Consider the following 13949-nt stretch of genomic DNA (forward strand, 5'->3'; position numbering starts at 1 on the left):
TGGTACCCTTGGGATGGGATGTAGGCTGGAAGGGGGCCAAGCTCCTCTACTTCTCCACCCCCTTCCCTTCCATCCATGCCTGGTCCCACCACTATACTTTCCCCTCCCCAGGACTACTGATATCCCTTGCCCAGTCATTGCTGGTTATTAGTGGTCTTCACCAAACCGAGCCTCAGACCAACTAATAGGCTAATTGGCAGATGGAATAACCTACTGTGAGTGCTACTAGTAGCAATTAACAGTTCTCCCAATACTGCTAAACCCTGGTTAAATCCCAATCTATCCTAACAGAAAACCATTTTACCTGACTAATCTGACACTTTAATTACAGACAATATCTAATTCTCCCAGCCAGTGTAATTTGCGATTTTATTGTATTGTTACAGATTGTTTTAGATGTGTTTTATTGGTTTTACTGTTGTAAGCCGCCCTGAGCCGCTTCGGCGGGAGGGCGGGATAAAAATATAATAAATAAAACTAAATAAATAAATTAAATAAAGGCCAGAGACCATCACAATATGCACAATTTGCATTATAATTCTAGCTCAATTTGTCAAAGTATATAATCAATTCTAATTCATCAAATATAAATCAATTCCACTATAATAGGATAGTTAAACCACGATAATTAATTAATTAACTTAGCCAATTCATCTATTCGACTGGTTTGTTCACTTCCTTCTATTTATACAATTTGAATCATTCATTGCCCAAAGCATCTTGCGATAATAAATGATAACAGTATAAATTGTCTGCATTCCCATTTTGTGGAATGCAGAGTACATCATGCGAAATGCTGGCCTGGATGAATCACAAGCGGGAATTAAGATTGCTGGGGAAAAGATCAACAACCTCAGATATGCAGACGATACCACTCTAATGGCAGAAAGTGAAGAGGACCTTACCTGGGATCCCAGATCACCGCAGACTGTGACTGCAGCCATGAAATTAAAAGACGCCTGCTCCTTGGGAGGAAAGCGATGGCGAACCTAAACAGCATGATAAAAAGTAGAGACATCACCCTGCCAACAAAAGTCCGCATGGTCAAAGCAATGGTATTCCCAGTAGTCATGTATGGCTGTGAGAGTTGGACTATAAGGAAGGCCGAGCGCCGAAGAATAGATTCTTTTGAACTATGGTGCTGGAGGAGACTCTTGAGAGTCCCTTGGACTGCAAGAAGAACAAATCAGTCAATCCTCAAAGAAATCAACCCTGACTGTTCCCTGGAAGGCCAGATAATGAAACTGAAGCTCAAATACTTTGGCCACCAAATGAGAAGGGAGCACTCACTGGAGAAGACCCTGATGCTGGGAAAGATTGAAGGTCAAAGAAGACGGGGATGGCAAAGGATGAGATGGTTAGACAGTGTCATAGATGCAACGAACATAAAGTTGAGCAAACTTCAGAGGACGGTGGAAGACCGGAAGGCCTGGCGTGATCTGGTCCATGGGGTCGTGAAGAGTCGGACTCGACTGTGCGACTGAACAACAACCATTCTGTGGCAAAGTGTTGGGAAAGTACAAAATCACTTTTCAGTTTCTGATACGTATAACATTGTGGTGTTCTCCACTGTTCGATCGTAGGAGTGTTGGTGAGCCCCACTGGTGTGAAGTTCTGGAATTTGTTGATCCTGAGAGGTTTTTTCATCCTCATCTTCCATTAATGCAGAAACAGCTATGTATTCTGCTTCCTCACTGTTTTGATATGGACCTCTGTTGCACTAGTATAAGCAAGTTCATATGGTGCCCTTGATGCTTCATACAAATGTTTATTAAGCCATGGCAGTTGGTGCAAAACCCAACCAGCCCAGTGTCACATCATGGTAGAAAAGTGGTTTCCTAGAAGGCAGTTTGGAGCCAACCAGTTCTGTGTTACTCGCTGAGCATCAGGATCTGCTTTACCTGCAGGCAGATGCTGCTGGCTCTGCTGTTGTAAAACCAAATCCATACTGCTGCTGCCTGAGGTATGTGAGAAGGGAAGGCAGGAGAGAGGATGAAAAGGAAGGTTAACCAGTGCTGTGTGGAAATCCATAATGTTTGGATCCCAAGGTTTACATTGCCATGTCCCTGATGAAGGGTTTGCTTGAGTTTAACTGCCTGTACCTTCCTTAGCCTCAGATGTAGAGATTTGATTTAATATACTATAGGAATTTAAAAAACCTTTCTGAAGAATGGGATCTTAAGAAATCCACTACTTCCCTTAATGCTGTAAGAAACCACAGAGATTATTAGAAGACTAAAGCAAGTCTGAATTTCAAAGGGTTAGTTAAATCAAAGGTAATTATACTGGATCTTATAGTAGTTAGAGATCTTTATGCTTCCCTTGCTGGGATGAGGATCCGTGAGGATCTATGTTGATGGGTCATTTTGTAGAAAAAGAGGTGTAGGAGTTCATTAGCATAACTTATTTGCATATGCCACACACCCCTGACATCACCGGAAGTGATGTGGACTGTTTTGGATTGCTAGCTATGGGGTGGTGGTGGAGGAATGTGCAGATCGTGTTGGGTGCCGATAACCAACTGTGGAATGCTTTTAGGCAGTGTTAAGGAGCACCCCGGCTGGGCAGGACCTCTCCCAGGGGGGAGAGACATTGAGTAAACATGGAAGGGTGGGCCCTGCGGGGAGAGATCCGGGACTGTGACATGACAGTAAGTTTTCCCTTCTAGCATCCTCTTTCCAGGCAATGGAGAGGACCCAAGGAGCATGATCTCTTGAAGGGTGGTTTGCCTGGGGGAACCCATGGGGGAGGCCAGAGACCCCACCGTGGTGGCCTGCCCATCCCAGCCTCCCTCTTCCCATCAACTTGGAGTCTGTGCCCCATTCCCGGTGGCAGGCTCAGGGGGTCCACCCTCCAGTAGAGTCAAATTGGGGTGCAACTGACGCAAGTGCCTCTGTAGAATGCTAGTGGTTAAGTGATGGCAGATCTCTCCCCTGACGAACATGTACCCCGCACACCTGGCACTCCACCACACAGGGATCACTGACGGATTCAGAAGTACTTCCATGCAGCAGACTGCAGCTGTGCCCCCATGCCCAGTGAGGTGCTCTTCAGGCATAACCTTTATCTGGATTCAGACCCTGGACTGATAGAGGGGGGCGTACTGACGGTTGAGTGAGAGGTGGGTGATCACAGCCAGGAATCCCCGGGCACGGAACAGGATGACACACCTCAGCCATTGTCACCACCCTTGCCACTAGCGATGGCTGTCTCCTCCCTCTCACATGTACTTTGCCCCCACGGCCAACCTGGAACTGGGGGGGGGGCACTCATCCAGTGACTGAGACCAGCCCCATGGATGCTGCAGGGGAACCTGACACAGAGGCCGCTGACGAAGTGCCCGAGCAGGAGGGCACTGGTGTGGGAGAATGTGGTCATATCCCACCACCTGTAGTCAGTGTGCCCTGTCTTCCCACCTGCCCACGCCTGTGACCATGACCCCTTCGGGGCCCCCTCATGTCCCCACACATAAGACCCAGGTAGTGGGGGTGAAAGAGTGGCTGCTCGAGTTGCGGGGAAATGCAAGGGTCCGTGGGTTCGGAGCCTAGTTGGCAGAGGAGGGGGCCCAAAGGCAGAGACTCAACACACCCAGGGAGAAGGGTTTTTTTCCCTTTCAACAGGGGCAGTTGAGGCAAGTCCCCACAGCCAGCAGTCAGAGGAGAGAGGGGGACTCAAAGGTAGAGACTCGACCCACCCACCCAGGGAGAAGGGTTTCTTTATTTTGGCAGGGGCAGTGAAGGAAAGCCCTGCAGTTGGTGTCAACGACAGCCCCCTAGAAATTGCTTTGAGAGTGGGGTGCCCACTTGCCACGGGAGACAAGGAGCTGCCAAGTCCGAGACTGCAGCAACCCAAGCAAAAGGGGTGTGTGTGCTCTTTCAAAGAAGGAACGCGACCCCACAGTCAGTGCCAAGGGTAGTCTGCAAACCTCCCAAGGTAATGGTTAGAGAGTGGGGTGCCCACTTTCCAGGCCAGAGGGGTGCCCACTTTCCAGGCCAGACTTCAGCAACCCAGGGAGGTGGGGTGCAGAAAGGGGAGAAGACTCACGCCCTGTGCCCAGGGGACTTTGCCAGTACCACCTCCCTACCCCCGAAGGTAGTTTGTGACTTGGTCACCGAGGGGCAAAGGGGAGAGAGAGAGAGAGAAGGAACTCTGAGATGACTTCACCAACCCAGGGAGGAAGGGTGCAGAAAGGGGAACAGACCCACAACCTATGCCCGGGGAACTTTGCCACAACCCCCCCCCCCCAGAAGGTGGTTTGAGACTTGGTTGCCGATGGGCAAAGGGGGGGGAGAGAGAAGGAACTCTGAGGTGAGGGGCTTCAGCAACCCAGGTAGGTGGGGTGCAGAAAGGGGAGAAGACCCACAGCCTGTGCCCAGGGGACTTTCCCAGTGCCACCTCCCTGCCCCCGAAGGTGGTTTGAGACTTGGTCACCGAGGGGCAAAGGTGAGGGAGAGAGAGAGAAGGAACTCTGAGATGAGAGACTTCACCAACCCAGGGAGGCAGGGTGCAGAAAGGGGAACAGACCCACAACCTATGCCCAGGGGACTTTGCCACCTGCCCCCCCCCCAGAAGGTGGTTTGAGACTTGGTCGCCAATGGGCAAAGGGGGGGGGGGGAGAGGGAACTCTGAAACTCTGAGGTGAGGGACTTCAGCAACCCAGGGAGGCAGGGTGCAGAAGGGGAGAAGACCCACAGCCTCTGCCCAGGGAACTTTGCCAGTGTCAGCTCCCTGTCCCAGAAGGTGGTTTGAGACTTGGTTGCCGAGGGGCGAAGGGGGGGGGGAGAAGGAACTCTGAGGTGAGGGACTTCACCAGCCCAGGAAGGCAGGGTGCAGAAAGAAAAAAAGACCCAAAGCCAATGCTAAGGGCAGTCACCAATCCCCCCCCCCCGAGTGGTTGGATGGTTGGTCGCCAGTTGGCCAAGGGAGAGCGGGTGTCCTTTTGGGATGAGCAGAAAAGTCAAGCCCCACCGCCAGCAGGCAGAGAAATCAGCAACTTGCAGAACCAACAGAAGGGGTGGGGTGACTCTGTTGCTTGACTTGCCAAGAAAACAGGCAACCCCTGAGTAAAACCAAAAAAGAATTCAAGCCCAGTTTCCCACCCCTTACAGGGAAGAGAGAAAAGACAGGCGGCAACCAGGCATTGCAGTGGAGAAACGCAGAAAGGGGGGAAACGGCAAGAAAAGGGAAGCAGAGGTTGTTTGTTGTCTGGCGATTGGTATTGTCGCCAGGAGATCCAGCTGGTTTCTCCACCCACCCATCCACCCCAGTAAATTTTCTCCCCACCCCAGGCTCACCGCGAGATTTTTTCCGTGCGTAAAAGGAGCACTGCACTGTAAGAGACCGCAACGTGGACATGTGACCTTCGAGCCGGTCCATTCAAGCCCCCCCAAAGGCAATGGATTTTGGTTCGGGCTTCGGGTCCGTGCCCATCCCTATCAGAAACTGATTTATGATGGTAGTAGCCTACTTCATTGGTTGAATGTGGTGTGGATAATGGCAAAATTAGACTGCTGTGCAAGTAATAAGATGTCATGGAAGCACATAGTATGCTTAGTGGATTATATGTATTGCTCCTTTCAGCCCATCCTGACAGTATGAGGCTGCAGTCGTTCATATTACAGAAGTAAAGGATGATAGAAGTATAATTAATTCAGTTTACATGAAGCAATATGCTTTCAGGGAGTGTAGAGGGTGAGGTGTACTGAGTACTGAAATGATATTTCAGCTCTTCTATTGTATTTAATGGAACATAGCAATGATTTAAGGACTGTGCGGCTCATTAGTGTGCAAATAAATACTTTTCCTTGTGCTGACTGTAGGATCTGTAGCAGCAGCTAGAAACATATTGCATGATTCTTCAAGCAGGGTAGAACCGACAGGATCTGAGAAGCATCCTGTTCTGGGTGCATTTGATGCAAAGGGATGAAGGGGGAAATACTTCCATTTGTACAAGTGGGGATACGGTGGATAAGGAAAGAGGATAAAGTAGAACAGGACAGCCAGTCAAAGAGGCCAAAGGCCCGAGTGGAAAAGGCACATGCCAGAGATGTCCAAAGAGACGCACAGTGTTGGAGCTATTGTATGCAAAGGCCAGAAGCTTGTGACCCCAAATGGGGGAATTAGAGTGCTTGGTTTTAAGGAAAAACATAGATATTGTGAGCAAAACAGAAACCTGGTAGAAGGGAGAGAACCGGTAGGATACAGTCATCCTGGGATACGAATTATAGGAATGACATGGAAGGGCATACTGGAGGAGGTGTTGCTATATATGTCAAGGAGAGTATAATGTCTAACAAACTAGAAACCTTTAAAAGGCAGCTTCTCCACAGAATTGCTGTGGGTTGACAATACCAGGTCCAAAAAGTAAATTAGTCCTGGGGATGTGCTATTGGCCCCCTGACCAAAACGCTCAGGATGATCTTGAAATAGAAAATGAAATCCGGGAGGCATCCAAAGGAGAGGGAGTTGTAATAATGGGTGACTTTAAGTACCTTTGTATTGACTAGATAAATGACTGTTTTAGCCACATCAAGAGCTAAAATTTCTAGATACCCTAAATGACTGTGCACTAGAACAGCTGGTCATGGAACCGACCAGAGGGGAAGCAACTCTGGACTTAATCCTCAGTGGTGCTAGCCAGAACCGAGTGCGAGATGTGGAGGTAGTTGAAGGAAACCATGATCACAATGGCATCAAATTTAATTTACATGCATATGCGAAAATACCAAAGAACTCTCAACAGTTATATTTGACTTCAAAAGAGGAAACTTCTCTAAAATAAGAAATCTAGAAAAAAGGAAGTGGAAAGGAACAGGCCCAAGATGGTCAAATCTCAGGCTTGGGGGTTACTGAGAACCTCAATACTGGAGGCTCAGAATGTATACCACAGGTCAGGAAAGGTAGTACAAAGTCTAAAAGGTTACCAGCATGGCTAACAAGCTGGGTGAGTGACAAAGGCTTCCTTCAGAAACTGGAAGGCTTATCCAAATGAGACAAAAGCCAACACAAACTTGTGCAAAGAAAATGCAAGCAGACAATTGAGGATGCAAAAATGGATTCTGATGAATGTATTGCTAAAAACATAAAAAACTAACATGGCTACCCATCTTGATCTAAAAGCATAAAGACCAGCAATAAGGAATTATTTAAATACATTAGGAGCAGGAAACTGACTAGGGAAGCAGTTGGGCTATTGGATGGCAATGGAATTAAAGGAGTACTAAAGAAGGATAAGGAGACTGCTGAGAAGCTACTGAATTCTCATTTGTCTTTACTGCTGAAGGTATAAGGCAAGTACCTGTTCTTGAATGGATGTTTTCAGGAGGGGCTGTGGCTCAGTGGTAGAGAATCTGTTTGGCATGCAGAAGGTCCCAGGTTCAACCCTCGGCATCTCCAGTTAAAAGGATCAGGTAGCAGGTGATGCAAAACACCTCAGTCTGAGACTCTGGAGAGTAGCTGCCAGTCTGAGAAGACAGTGTTGGCCTTGATGGATCATTGGTCTATTTCCATATAAACCAGCTTCTGAGCTTCAGAAGGGGAGGAAATAGAGCTTAGGTAAATAGTAGTGAGTACTTACAAATTGCAAACTAACAAGTCACCAGGACTAGATGGTATCCATCCTAGAATTCCTAACTGAAATGTGAAATTTCCATTCTTCTGGTATGCAACATGTTCCTAAGGTCAGATCAGCTTCTGTACTAGAGGACTGGAGAGTGGCCAGTGTGACTCCCATTTTTAAAAAACGATCTGGGGGGATCCAGGACAGGTAGATGGATGAAAAGCATTATAAAATATAAAATCGTCAGGCATGTAGAAGGCCAAGCCCTGCTGAATTAAAAAAATGGCTTCAGCAAAGGTAGGTCCTGATTCACTAACCTTATAAAGTCCTTTGAAAGTTTTAATAAACATATGGACTGGAATGAGCCAGTAGACATTGTTTATGTGGATTTCCAAAATGCTTTTGACAAAGAGCTTTACCAAAGAATCCTGAGCGAATTTCAGGGTCATGGGACTCTTATGGATTAGAAATTGGCTAAAGAAGCAGACAGTAGGAGTAAATGCTCAGTTCTCACAATGAAGAGATGTGAACAGCGGGGCTCCTTAGCCTCTTAAGAACCTTAAGAAACTCAGGGACTTACACTTGAGTGTTTAGGCAGAAACTGAGAATAAAGCCTTTCTTCCTCAAAATTTCAGAGACGTTAAAAAGCAAAAACACCTACTTGTTGGCAACATATTATCTGGATTTAGTGCAATTACAAAGTTACCTCACTTTTTATTCTCTGTTCACCTCATACGTCCTACACCTGATTTCCAGGACACACAGAAGAAAGTATTTCATACACAGCACATAGTTGTTTTGTGGAACTTGCTGCCACAGGATGTGGACAAATCAATGCAAGACAAGGCTATCAGTGGCTACTAATCATGATGGATACCTACTCCCTCCAGTACCAGAGGTAGTATGCCTCTTTAAATCAGTTGCTGAGGAGCACAGGCAGGATGATGGTGTGACAAGTCTTCCTGGTTGTCAGCTTACTAGAGGTAGCTGGTTGGCCACTTTTTGAACAGAATGCTGGGCCAGACAGACCTTTGGTATGATTAACTGTGGCTCTTATGTTCCATACAGAGTGTAAATTTAAAAGGTGGGAATGTAAATATATAATATGATTGATGAATCCTCCTTAAAGTAAATTTTCACATTGTAATCAGTGAAATTACAATCCATATAGGAGTACATTAAGCGTGAGATCAGGATTTGTTTTATATCTGGTACTAGAAACTAAGCTATTTTTTCCTTTTGTAGATGATGCCTTTGTAGATCAAAGAATAATAGGACTTCAATGTGTCACCACAGTGCTTATTTGGGTAGCAAGACCATGTTGTTTCGTTGCCTCATAATGTGCTTACCTGAACAAATTTTCACAATTACACTGAATAAAGTCTGTAGCAATGTACGTTTGCTCATAGCTTTGAATTCATGGCTGGATAAAGCAACTGTTTCTTGAAGTCAATTTTTGTTTCCGCTGCCATGGTCTGGACTTTGTGGTTGGCACAGTTATGGAAGGCATTATCATCCCCATCTGATACCATTGTGCTGCATCAAGGTATACTTCCCCTCCCCCTATTAATTGAATTTTAATGTGCCACAATAAATCAGGGTTTTGATAATGAACTGGAGTACTACAGGGGTATATTACAGGTGTTGTGGCATAGTGAGTTTTAAAACGGTGCAGTAGAATCTTCCCAGTTGTATAGATATAGAAGTCTTATTTAAGCATTGTGTGAAATGCTGTACTTACGCAAGCTTTCCAGAAGAAACCGAAAACCGCTCAACAGATGCGCACCACTCCCGCGCCACCCTCTCTGACGGGCTCCCCCTCCATCTCCAAACTGCTGTTTCATAAAGAAAGGCTAGAGAACTTGTTATTGCCTCATGTGTAGTTTAGCCAATCCCAAGCGTCCTCATCTGAGTGACAGCCGAACTGCTAAATTATGAACAAAGGGGGATGAGAATCCAAGAGCAACCAATAAGCGCGAAGTAAAAGTATCTGTCGACCAGTCTTATTAAAGCAAAGGGGAGTAACTTGTCTCCGGAGTTTGGAGGCGGGACAGTCTTTGGAGTGGCGTGAGGCTGGCTAAATGAGATGGGAGCAGGGGGTTTGAACCGTCCAATGAGATGACCTAAAGAGCGATAACTATAAAACGAGATGCCGGAGGGGGGAGGCCACTGCAGTTGTCTCTTGCAGTCGCAGGGAGTAGAGGTGCGGGAATATCACCTCCCGGTCGCCTCTTTATCGGGCGCTTTTCTCCGGCTGGTTTTCCTCCACCATGACAACTACGACCACTTTCAAAGGGATGGATCCCAATGGCCGGAGCAGCTCCAGGTTCGAGAGGGGGTGCTGAGAATGAGGGAGACACGTGTTTGTGCAGTGCGTATGTGGGCGCGCAGAGTGGCTCAGGTCTCCATTGAGACGATGCCGGGGAAGAAGCGGTGGCTTAGTAAACGTCGCCGCTTCCTCCTCCTCGTGTGTGTATGGCTGACTCTCGGGTGGTCTCCTCAGCTTGCGATGCCGGGTTGTGATTCTCGCGGCGGTTGTGGCTCGTAGCCCATCGCTGTGAGCGGGAGGCAGAGCGAGAGAGAGAGAGAGAAGACCGACAGGAAGCAGTTGGAGCGGAATCCATCTCGCCTCTTTTCTCCTCCCTTCCCCTTTTCTGTGGAGAGACTGCGGCCTGTTGCCACCCCCTGGTTTCGCAGGGCTTCGGCCCCGGCGTCCCCACCCACGCCTCGTGGGAGCGCCCAGAGCAGGAGAAAGCGTTTCTTCCTGGTGGTGCCTCGCAGGCGAGGAATCAGCCATTCTCGTTTGCTCCTTATGCTCGCTAGGCCTTTTCCGCACATGTGGCACGCTTATTCTTCTCTTTGGACGCTTCTGGCAGCCCGCAGCAGGCAGCGTCCCCACTTTTCCGGGCCTGCGTAGGGAGTGGGAGGATCGCCACACCCCACCGCTCGGAGCCTGGAGCCTCTAAGAAGCTATTGTTGGGGGGGGGGGGGACGGGGGGAAGAGAGACCCCGCCGTTCCCGCTTTACTGGGAGGCTGTAGATTGGGCTAGTCCTTGGACCCCCCCCCCCACCTTCTACCCCACATATGCTCTTAGGCGGGGGGCGCACCCACCTAGGAATGTGCGGAGGCCTTTGAGCGGCTGGCGTGGTGCTTGTTGTAATCCTGATTCCTACCCTTTCCCCAGAGAAACAGCTGCCGAGGAGGCGGGGGTGAGCGGCAAGCCTGGGCTCTCTTCGGCGCAGCCCGATCAGCAATGCCTTTGCCTCCAACAAAGGAGGCATCTACTCCTCCCCGCTCAACCTCATAGCCGGGTTAGGCGCTGTCAAGTAATTCTGCGTCGCTTCCTGGCACGGTTTCTCGCCTTGCCGGGTTTTTTTGTGTGTGTTGGTAGCCAATGCCTTAGCCTGGTAACACTGTTACTGTAAGTGATTCTTCGCGCTGGGTGGGGCTTGAGCACACTTCTATTGTCTACCATCTGTAGCCGTCTCACCTGTTAAGTCCTGGCTCAGAGGTTGCAACTAGGTCGGCAACTTCCCTGGCATCCTCTGAAAGGCTGCCCCTATCTTGGTCCAACTTTTGCCTGTCAGTGGAACTTAAAGGAAGACTTTTAGTCTTGCCAGGACTTGGAGGTGTGTTAAGCTTATTGTGTACTGTCACTTTAAATGGATTAGACATTAAATACCGGCTTGGCTCTGATGCTGTCACTTTGAGCATCTTTTGTACTTGTCAGAAACCTGCAGTATTTCATTAGCTGTTCTGGGGTTTCTAGGGGGGGGGGGGGGGGATTATGGTTTTTTTGAAAACTTTTGAAGGAATGCCTTGTCTTGGACTAAAGGGAAACAGGAAGGGAGTTGAATTATTACCCAGTGCCGGGTGTTCTAGTGAGCATAAACTTAAAGTCTCAAGCAGGTCTCTAGAAAGGTGGGAAGTATATCTGCGGGAGTGTTTTAAAAAGAAATCAAGGACTACATGTCCTTGATCTAAAATGCTGTCACAACAAGGTTTCCTAATGCAGGGTCTTGGCACTGCCATCTCAGTAACCTCACATGTGGATGAACATCTTTTGGGTTCCTTGGCGGTTGGAATGTCCTCCGCCTGTAGAAGAACCCTGAAGTTGTTCATACACAAGCCCCTGATTTTGGCTGCTTTCATATACATTAAATAATGCACCTTCAATGCATTTTATTGATGGCTTGCAAATGGATATGCTCCTCCACACAGGGAAATTCAGTTGCAAACAATCACTACAGTACTTTATCCAACCTTGCCTTGTCCCAAACAGCAGAACCTCTTGTCTACTTCAGGCCTTTTGTCCATCTTTATCTAGTTCCTGTATCTGACCTTATTGTCTTTACCTTTTGGTTCCCTGGGTGTTAATATGATGCAGTGGAGTAACAGTTACTCTTCTAAAATTGTGGTGTCAAGCAGCAGTGGTATTACTGTCTTTCTTCTGGGGAAATGGGAGGGAGTGTTAGGATGGGGCAAGCAAGGCCATAAATGACAGGCCACTGAACTACGACTTTGGGGCACATGTATCAAGAAAAATCCTTTCTTTCAAATGACAAAGAGTATATTAGTTGGAAGGATTGCAGTTTGGTAAACAGACAGATTCTTTTCAAAGGCAGAAGCTTAATTATACAGGCATATTTAAATTCTGTTGATGCTGCTTCTCAAATTATATGTTTCCACAAATCAAGCTTCTGGAAGACCCTGACTTTTAAGCCTCTTTTTGACATTGGAAGGCCTTGCCAGCCATGCTAATGGTACAGAACTGTTACTTTTAAGATGAAGCAGTCTTATGAATGGCCACTTGTGTGGACACCTGTGATGACTAGGGGTGTGCAAAAAAACCTGGTATTTTTCAGATTTGGGTATATTGAACCCAAAAAATATCGGAGTTTTCCAATATTCCCCGATCCCAATACTAGCATGGTATTCAGATTTGGAATTTTTTGGAAATTCTGAATTTCTTTGACTCCATTATACCCTGTAAGGGACCGTTATAGTAAGTGGGTCCCCAAAGAGTATAATGGAGAATTGATCCAGGGGTATCTGGGGCTTGGGGGGGCTGTTTTTTGAGCTAGAGGCACCAAATTTGCAGCATAGCTGCTGGTGCCTCTCTTCAACCCCCCCCCTCAAATTTCAAAAAGATTGGACCAGGGGGTCCAATTCCATGAGCCCCCAGAGAAGGCGCCTATCCTCCATTGGTTTCAGTGGAGGGGAGAAAGTGTTTAAAGCGGTTGTGGTCCCTTTAAATGCCTTCTCCAAGCTGCAAGTGAACGCCGAAGGCATTTAAAGGGCTTGTATTCCAGCTCCTGCCAACCTAGCAGTTCGAAAGCAAGAAATTGCAAGTAGATAAATAGGTACCACTTCGGTGGGAAGGTAACAGCGTTCCGTGCACCTTGGTGTTTAGTCATGCCAGCCACATGACCACGGAAATGTCTTCGGACAGCGCTGGCTCTTCGGCTTTGAAACGGAGATGAGCACCGCAACCCTAGAGTTGGATTTGACTGGCTTTCGAGAAAGGGAACCTTTTTACTCCCTTTAAACACTTTCTCCAAGTGGTGAGTTTACCCAGAAGGCATTTAAAGGGACTGCAATCCCTTTAAACATGTTTTAACTTTGACTGTCCAGCGGTGCTAAAAAATCCCAAATATTTTATTTATTTTTATTTTTTGAATTTGTATCCCGCCCTCCCCTTAAAGGGCTCAGGGCAGCTTCCAACAATATAAATATAATACAACAATATCAATACAATACAATTAAAACCATGTTAAAACACATAAAAAGCCAATTGCCTCAGTGGTTGATAGTACTGGGGATAAATTTCTCAGAAATCTGTACAGTTTAGGATCTCAGACCCAGGCTATAAAATAGGGGCCGACCCAAGCTGTAAATGGGGCCGCCCCAAGGAGGGAGGGGGACGCCCGCTGCCTCAACCAAAAGCCCGGTGGAAGAGTTCCGTCTTGCAGGCCCTGCGGAATTGTAATAAATCCTTCAGGGCCCTGATCTCACTCGGGAGCTCATTCCACAGGGCAAGTCAAGTCTGGTGTCCCTGGGGCCAGGGACCACCAAAAGATGTTGATTGGTGGACCTCAGGTAGTTTTTTACCTTGCTTTTCTGAATTTGGGGGGTCTTAGCCATTTCAGATACCGAGAAAAATACCCAATTCTGAAAGAACAGCCAGAAAATAAATGTACAGGCCAAATAGAAGTTTGGTGAACTTCTCAGCAGTTTTTCTGCCATGTTTTTGTTCTGTTAGTTTTCATTGCGTAGCACTGCTTGATTATCTTATTAGATCTCTTCAGTTATGAAAACTTCCTGCCTGGGCATGGTCTTTCATGCAGAAATTTATAATAATTACAGATCTACAGAGATTACATTTATATT

General features: G+C 47.3%; 1 protein-coding gene across 2 annotated transcripts in view; it reads left to right on the forward strand.

Moving 5' to 3' along the window:
- The first annotated feature begins 9719 nt into the window (after positions 1 to 9719).
- HN1 (hematological and neurological expressed 1) overlaps positions 9720 to 13949 on the forward strand; it is a 25276-nt gene continuing 21046 nt past the window's right edge. For both annotated transcript variants that reach the window (XM_015410773.1, XM_015410774.1), the window contains exon 1: positions 9720 to 9884. In XM_015410773.1, the coding sequence (XP_015266259.1) occupies positions 9829 to 9884 (56 nt within the window). In that variant the 5' untranslated portion in view covers positions 9720 to 9828. The remainder of the gene's footprint in view (positions 9885 to 13949) is intronic.

This window comes from Gekko japonicus, unplaced genomic scaffold (assembly GCF_001447785.1).
Source record: "Gekko japonicus isolate JY-2015 unplaced genomic scaffold, Gekko_japonicus_V1.1 scaffold15, whole genome shotgun sequence".
Classification (NCBI taxonomy): domain Eukaryota; kingdom Metazoa; phylum Chordata; class Lepidosauria; order Squamata; family Gekkonidae; genus Gekko; species Gekko japonicus.